This window comes from Lepisosteus platostomus, chromosome 4, assembly GCF_059453375.1.
Source record: "Lepisosteus platostomus isolate fLepPlt1 chromosome 4, fLepPlt1.hap1, whole genome shotgun sequence".
In the NCBI taxonomy this organism is placed as follows: domain Eukaryota; kingdom Metazoa; phylum Chordata; class Actinopteri; order Semionotiformes; family Lepisosteidae; genus Lepisosteus; species Lepisosteus platostomus.
This window is the reverse complement of record NC_142614.1, coordinates 1460456-1467655: the sequence shown is the minus strand read 5'-3', so window position 1 is coordinate 1467655 and position 7200 is coordinate 1460456. Positions and strand designations below refer to the sequence as shown.

Here is a 7200-nt window from a genome sequence, read left to right as displayed (position 1 = left end):
TCCGATCTTAACGGGTTTCTGTTTCCGAAAATCCGGTCCGTGTGAAGCCACGTTAAGCACTGTCATATGCCTGGGATCTCAAAAAACATATTTTAAATTAAAAATTAACTTTTACCGAGCTTACTGGAGAGACTGAGGCGAACTCCCTATGAGAGAGACACTGAGGAGGAACCCGCTTATAATATAGGCAGCATAGAGTACATAATGCTGTATTCCTGGGCAATTGTACTGGACTTCTGACAGGTGATAGACTGAAACACATCGAGAGAACAGAGTCATATTCGCCGGTCCCAGGCGACCGCGCCGGTTCCGAGCGGGACAGAAACTACAGTTCCCAGAGTGCACCGCTCCGGGGTTGTGTAAGTTTCCAGCGTCTTCTAGGACAAACACTTCCACTCGGGCAGAGAGACTGGGGCGATACGGAAAAAAACAAAAACAAAACAGAAGAAAGGACAACAAGTGACGCGAAATTCTCCAGTTCGCCCGCGACAGAGGGGCCGAACCGTGTTTGTGGGATCGGGGCCGCGGACGAGGAACTCGGGAAGCGAGGCGGGATTTCAGACACGGCGGCGGTGAGCGAGCGAGCGAGCGAGAGGGCCTGAGAAAATGTCCTCTGCTTCACAGGCTTCCTCCAGGCGGCAATGGTGCTACCTCTGCGACCTGCCCAAGATGCCCTGGGCCATGATCTGGGACTTCAGCGAGGCCGTGTGCCGCGGCTGCGTCAATTACGAGGGAGCGGACAGGATCGAGTTCCTGATTGAGACGGCCCGGCAGCTGAAGAGGACTCACGTCATGCAGGACGGCCGGTCCCCCGGGCCCCAGGCGGGCAAGCACGGCCCCGCCGGGAAGGACGCGCCGCTGGACGGCGGCCGGCAGCCCGTGGAGAGGCTGGAGCGGGTCCGGGCGGAGTACGGGCTGCCCCCACGGCTGCCCAACGGGCTGGCCCGGCCGGAGGAGGCGGGGGCGGCCGAGGTCAGCCGGCAGAGCCCCACCTCCCGCCGCGCCATGGTGGGGGCAGTGCCCCCGAGTCTGGTGCCGGGCTTGGTGGGCACGCCACACGGCCTGCTGGCGGCGGTGCCGGGGCTGAGCTCCCGGGCGGGGGCCACGGCGCTGACCATCAGCGCCCCCCTGCTGGGCGAGCTGGGCAAGCGGCAGGCGGCCGCGGTGGGCCTGGGCCTGGGGCTGGTGGGCGGCGTGGCCCCCTTCGCCGGCCCCGACTACGAGAAGGAGCTGAGGGAGAAGCAGAGGAACGCGGAGGCGCTGGCCGAGCTGTCGGAGAGCGTGCGGGGCCGGGCCGAGGACTGGGCCGGCCGGCCCAAGGCCGTGCGGGATGCCCTGCAGGCGCTGGCGGGCTGCGCCCCCTTCAACGTGCGCTTCAAGAAGGACCACGGCCTGGTGGGGCGCGTCTTCGCCTTCGACGCCAGGCCGGGCCTGGAGCTGGAGCTGAAGATCTTCACCGAGTACCCCTGCGGCTCGGGCACCGTCTTCTCCAGCCTGCTGGCGCTGGCCAAGCAGATGTTCCACGACTGCCTGAAGGACGCGGGCAAGGTCATCAGCTCGGGCGCCAAGTACGTGGAGTACGAGCGGCGGCACGGCGCCGGCGACTGGCGGCTGCTGTCGGAGCTGCTGAGCGACGGCGTGCGGGCGTTCAAGGAGGCCCCCGCGCCCGAGCTGCTGCCCCAGCCCTTCCTGGACGCCAGCTGCGCGCTGCTGCCCACGGCGCTGTGCGGGGTGGGCCGCGCCGCCCCCCCCAGGGGCAGCCTGCGGCGGCGCAAGGCCGAGGGCGGGGAGGCGGAGGGCGGGGAGCCGGGCAGCAAGCTGCTGGGGGAGGAGGGGCAGCAGCCGCGGCAGCACTGGGTGCCCGTCAGCTCGGCCGGCATCTACTCCGTCCTGCCCCACCTGCCCGGGGGCAGCCACGCCAGCCAGCCGGCGCCCCAGGAGGGGGCGGCCGCCCACAGCGAGCCCTCGCCCATCTCGGCGCTCATGAGCGTGGCCGACAACCTGGGCGCGGGGCAGTCGCCGAAGGACGCCCCCGGCTCCGCCCTCTCGCGGCAGAACAGCGGCAGCCCGTCCGCGTCCTCGCCCGCCGGCCAGCCGCCGCGCCGCTTGGCGTCGCGCAACGGGGACGCGGCGCCGCCGCCGGCGCAGGGACCCCCCAGCAGCAGCGCCGGGGCCCCCAGCTCCGCCGCCGCCTCCTCCGCCACCGGCGCCGCGGCCGGCAGCAGCAGTGCCCCTCTCCCGCTCGCCGCGCCCGGGGAGCAGGGCGCAGGGGAGCCCCCGGGGGGCAGCGCCGCCCCGCTCTGCTGCACCATCTGCCACGAGCGGCTGGAGGACACGCACTTCGTGCAGTGCCCCTCCGTGCCCAGCCACAAGTTCTGCTTCCCCTGCACGCGCGACTTCATCCGCAGCCAGGGCCCCGGCGGGGAGGTCTACTGCCCCAGCGGCGACAAGTGCCCCCTGGTGGGCTCCAACGTGCCCTGGGCCTTCATGCAGGGCGAGATCGCCACCATCCTGGCGGGAGACGTGAAGGTGAAGAAGGAGCGCGACCCGTAGCGAGCCCAGGTGAGAGCTCGGGCCGCGGCCCCCGGCGGACAGGGGGGGCGCCCCAGCCTGCTCTCCCCGTGGTGCGTCGGGAAGCGTGTGCCCCGGGGGAAACCTGTCCTGTTTGTTCCCAGGCTGCCGGAGGTTGACCCCACTGGGGAGTGGCGCTCGGGGGAAGGGGTGCGAGGTGGGGCTCCTTCCTGTTGTCGAAACGGTGAACTTTATCGAGCGCCTCGAGCAGGAGTAAAGGCAGCGGATGAAAACGGGGTGCAGCCTGTGAGCGCGACGGCGACGGCCGTCCCGGTCGTGGCCCCTGTGACCCCCAGGTGCCGCGAAGCTGACGTGCTCGTGTTCTCTTGTCCCACAGGGGGTCCCGCGCGAAGCCGGGGGGCGGGGGTCTGCGTCCGGCCCAGCCCAGGAGGAGCCTCCTCAGACTTTCCTAAGGGCGCTGCGTGTCCAGCCTGGGCCCCGGTGGACAAGACTGTCCGGCTCGTGCGGGTCCGGGCCCTTCGCTCGGGGAGGGGTCCAGCACCCAGATGCCCCAACACCTCTGCAGAGAGAACCCCAGCGTGTCTGCGGCCTGGGGCAAGCTCCCCCACCTCCTCCGGCGCCCCGAACTCGATTGCTTTCTTTCTCAACCTACAAGCCTACGGCCCCCCCAGTCGGACTGAGGCCGAGCCCGGGGCCTCCCTGACCCCTGACCCCTGACCCGGGCCGGCGGGGACAGAGCTGACCTCCTTTCAGATTTTATACCAGGGAAACACAGCGGAGTGCGTCCTCTCTCTCTTTGGATATAGATGTGCAATCTCTAGTTTTGATACGATGCTTTTTTCTACGTACCACTGAATCGTATGCCTACGCAAACGGAAAACCAAAGATAGTTCCAGCCCGCGGCGAGGACGGCGGGCCGGGCCGGGCCGGGACCCCTGCACAGGCGCCGTGGGGGTGGCGGGAGCACGGCGTGGCCCAGCCCCAGTGCATCGTGGGCTGCCAGCCGACCGGACGGGCACTGCAGGGGCGCTTGCAGTCGCACACGGTTGAGTCTTACAGCACAGGTGGTGCCCAGCAGCGCCTTCAGCGGTTTTCCATAGCGGGTCAGAAGCGGGTTTGTAAGCGTTTCTGCTGCGTCGTCTTTGGCTCGGTGGAGAACAGGGACGAGGATTACGGGGGTCTGAGATGGACATGTAGCGACAGAGCGAAGAGCCCCTCGCCAGCCCCGTGAGAGATCCTGCCCGTTCTAACGCTGTCATCAGACGAACGAGCTGCTCTTGTGTTGTTTGTCCTGCTTCACCGACCGATAGGAGAAAGAGAACAGGCAGCTGGGGCTCAGAGGGTCCAGCCTGTCGGGGTGAGAAGGGGCAGGGGCAGGGGTCGTTCCCGTGCGCGTGGAGCGTCGAGGCGGGAACACGGCGTGCCTGGGGCCTGCTGGGATTTGCCCGGGCAGCGCAGAGCGGCTGGCTCCCGTGTGTGTCTCAGAGCTGGAATGCCCTTCGCTGGCCGTGAGAGCAGGTGCTGCAATAGCAGGGCAGACACAGGGGCAGACACAGATAGACACAGGGGCGGAGCGGGGCAGACACAGATAGACACAGGGGCGGAGCGGGGCAGACACAGATAGACACAGGGGCAGAGAGGGGCAGACACAGGGGCAGAGAGGGGCAGACACAGATAGACACAGGGGCAGAGAGGGGCAGACACAGATAGACACAGGGGCAGAGAGGGGCAGACACAGATAGACACAGGGGCGGAGTGGGGCAGACACAGATAGACACAGGGGCGGAGTGGGGCAGACACAGATAGACACAGGGGCGGAGCGGGGCAGACACAGATAGACACAGGGGCGGAGCGGGGCAGACACAGATAGACACAGGGGCGGAGCGGGGCAGACACAGGGGCGGAGTGGGGCCTGCATGCTGGGCCTTGCACCCCTAGTTCAAGGCCTTTACAGAAAGCTGTCTGGACCCAGACTGGCCAGTTCCAGTACCATGTTGTGTGCGCTCCTGTGAACACACGGACGTCTCCATGCTGAGGCTGCCTGCCTTGCTGTGTAGTAATCTCCATCCTGCATTCTGTCTGTCTTCTAGTCTGCGTTACATGGTGGCCCCAGAAAAAAGGAAGGCAGTTAACTGAGAGAATTTGTGGCTTTTTTGTTGTTGTGTTTTCCTGTTCGCAACAGATACCATCTCCTGGCCTGGGATGACGAGCAGAAACGAGTGCTTCTTGCAGAACAGTTGAGCTGTTTCTATACTGTTGGTTCTGGGGTTTTTTTCAGAGGTGTTTAGCTGTGCAATTCTGCCTTTGTCGGTTTCGAAACACTATGAAATATTTGAGTCGATACGTTCTGACGGTTATCTGCACACCATTGAGCCTCCTGTGGTCTGAAGAAGCATTTTTTTTAGTCCACGACGCGCATGAACAGCGAAAACAAGTGATTAAAGGAAATGATTCAGTTTGAGCCTGTCTGTACACAGTGAGTTGGGCCTTTTGTATCTTTTTTTAATGGATGTCTTACCATTTGGCACAGCTCAAAGCGCTGTGCTTTCAACTTAGTGTCTCCTACAGCTTTTCAATTGCTACATGACGAAATGCCCTGTCGTCTGTGGGTTTAGATACCAATAAAATGCCTTCTACTCAAAAGCTCTGACTAGCTTAAGGAGCTGAGGTGTTTTCACTGGGCTGTGTTCCAGTGTAAAGCGCTCTTCCTTGACGCTGGAGTGGAGGCTGAGGACATTTCTGGTTGACGTTCTTGCTGTCTTCGGAAGAACAGCTCTCACTGGAGTGTGACACAGAGGGTCCGATCCATTTCTGACTGCATTCCGGCCGCACTTTTAACCTCTGGTTTAAAAAGGACATGAAATGAAAACGACAAAATGTGTTTGTTGTGCGTTTGCACCACGTTGCTTGTCCCAGTTGGTTTAAAAAAGAAGTCTACAGTGTTCTTTGCATAGTTCTAGTTTTGTTGTGTTTTTTTTTTGTACAAAACAATCACCAAACCGTGTTTGCCCTCAGAAGTGCCTAACTGATGCTGTTCCTTGTCCGTTCTGTGCGTCTGCCTTAATAGAGCCCAGCAGTGTGTCCCCCAGCAGGACTCGCCGGGCGGGGAGCTGAGACGGCTCGAGATGGGGCCGTGTAGATTGTGTTTCTCCATGAAGCGAGAGCCCAGCACACGGCACCCGTCAGGCCTGGCCTGTGGGACGCTGTCTGTGGCCTGTGGACTAGGTTACGTCTGACTTCCACATGTACACGCAGGGCTGGGATTTCCTGTCGCTGTGCCAGAGGGTGGGGCGTTCTCCTCTCTCTCTCTCCTCGCTGTGCGCGAAGACTGGACAGTATTTAGGTGTTCAGGAGCTTGGGTGGGTCGTGCTTGCGTACCGTGAGTCTGCACACTCGTGCGCTTGTGCAATGCAAAGCTGCACCCCAAATATCTGTACCCCAAGCTGTGGTTACCGACGCAATAATGACGGAAAGCCAAAGAAGTGCTTTTCGTTGGCTCAGAATTTGATAAACATGGGTCTCCTGCCCCTCTGTGTTCCCAACAAAGCCTTGTGGTTTGGGGGAATGCAGAGCTGGTCGGGACACTCCCCTCCTGTTGCACTGGTCAGTCGTCTGGCCAGTCCTAGTCCTATAGAGTGCCTTCTAGAATGACCATGACAGCACGAAACGGTAAGGAAGCCGTCATCAACGAACACGCATGGGAGCAGCTTTGTGAATTCAGAGTGTGTGTCCAGCACCGTTTATTAAAGTGTTTTCCCAGTTCTGCAGTTTCTTAGCTTGGTTGCTAGGTTGTAGGCCCTGTTACTATATTTCAGGATGAGAAGGTGTTTACTGTTTTTTTTTCACAAGCATATCCAGGGTGTGCTGGGTTGATCAGCTCTGAATGAAAGAATCTTTTTTACTCCTCCACCCAGAACCCAGTTGTGGATTAGCACAACAGAAGAGCTGGAAATTCCCACCCTGGCTGCTGTCCTCAGTCCAGGTGCGTTAGTTCGATAGCCGCGGTCCAGACTGCTCTGTTTTGTAGCTGTCACGCCTTTGCTCTTGTGATGCTTGATAGTACAAAATCTTCTTTTGTAAAAAAAAAAGGGTTAAAGTATAAATAAAAAGGCTAATTTTTAAAAAAACGTTTTAATAAAAAAATGTGGAGATGAGAGGTTTCTGGTTGACTAAGTTTGTTCCCGTTGCCGTGCGGTTTCTCCGGGCTCTATGAGTGAGGATCCCAGCCAGCGCCCGCGTGGATCAGCACAGCGGGACGGCCGGACCGCGGGGGTCTCGCCTGCACCACGCCAGCCAGGGACTGGCCTCTCTGTCGCTGCTGCCTGGGTGGAGAGGGGGACACGCCCACTGCTCCAGTGGCTGAAGTCCGACTCCTGGGCCCTGTGGATCTCCCAGCATGCCCCCACACAGGCACATGTCACTATGGATCTCCCAGGATGCTTGAGACAGGCACATGGCTCTTTGGTGCTCCTAGGATGCCCTGATACAGGCACATGGCTCTTTGGTGCTCCCAGCATGCCCTGAGACACAGCCCTGCTCCGTGGGCGTGGCTGGAGGAAGTGTGCACCACTTCTTGGACACAGGAAGGGTGAGAGATGGCAGCACACAGCCACATCCGATGATCGAAAAGCAGAAAACAAGCTAAGGGAGTCGCCCGTCATCTGTGTG

At 61.1% G+C, this 7200-nt stretch overlaps 1 protein-coding gene across 1 annotated transcript; it reads left to right on the top strand.

Annotated features, from left to right (window-relative positions):
- On the top strand, positions 1-3046 carry irf2bp1 (interferon regulatory factor 2 binding protein 1). Its single transcript, XM_088627383.1, has 2 exons — positions 1-2562; positions 2909-3046. The coding sequence occupies exon 1, from the start codon at positions 607-609 to the stop codon at positions 2551-2553; it is 1947 nt and encodes a 648-aa protein (XP_088483509.1). The 5' UTR covers positions 1-606; the 3' UTR covers positions 2554-2562; positions 2909-3046.
- The last annotated feature ends 4154 nt before the right edge of the window (positions 3047-7200 follow it).

Coding starts and splice junctions, on each gene's coding strand:
- irf2bp1 (XM_088627383.1), top strand. CDS start 607: ATGTCCTCTGCTTCACAGGCTTCCTCCAGGCGGCAATGGTGCTACCTC.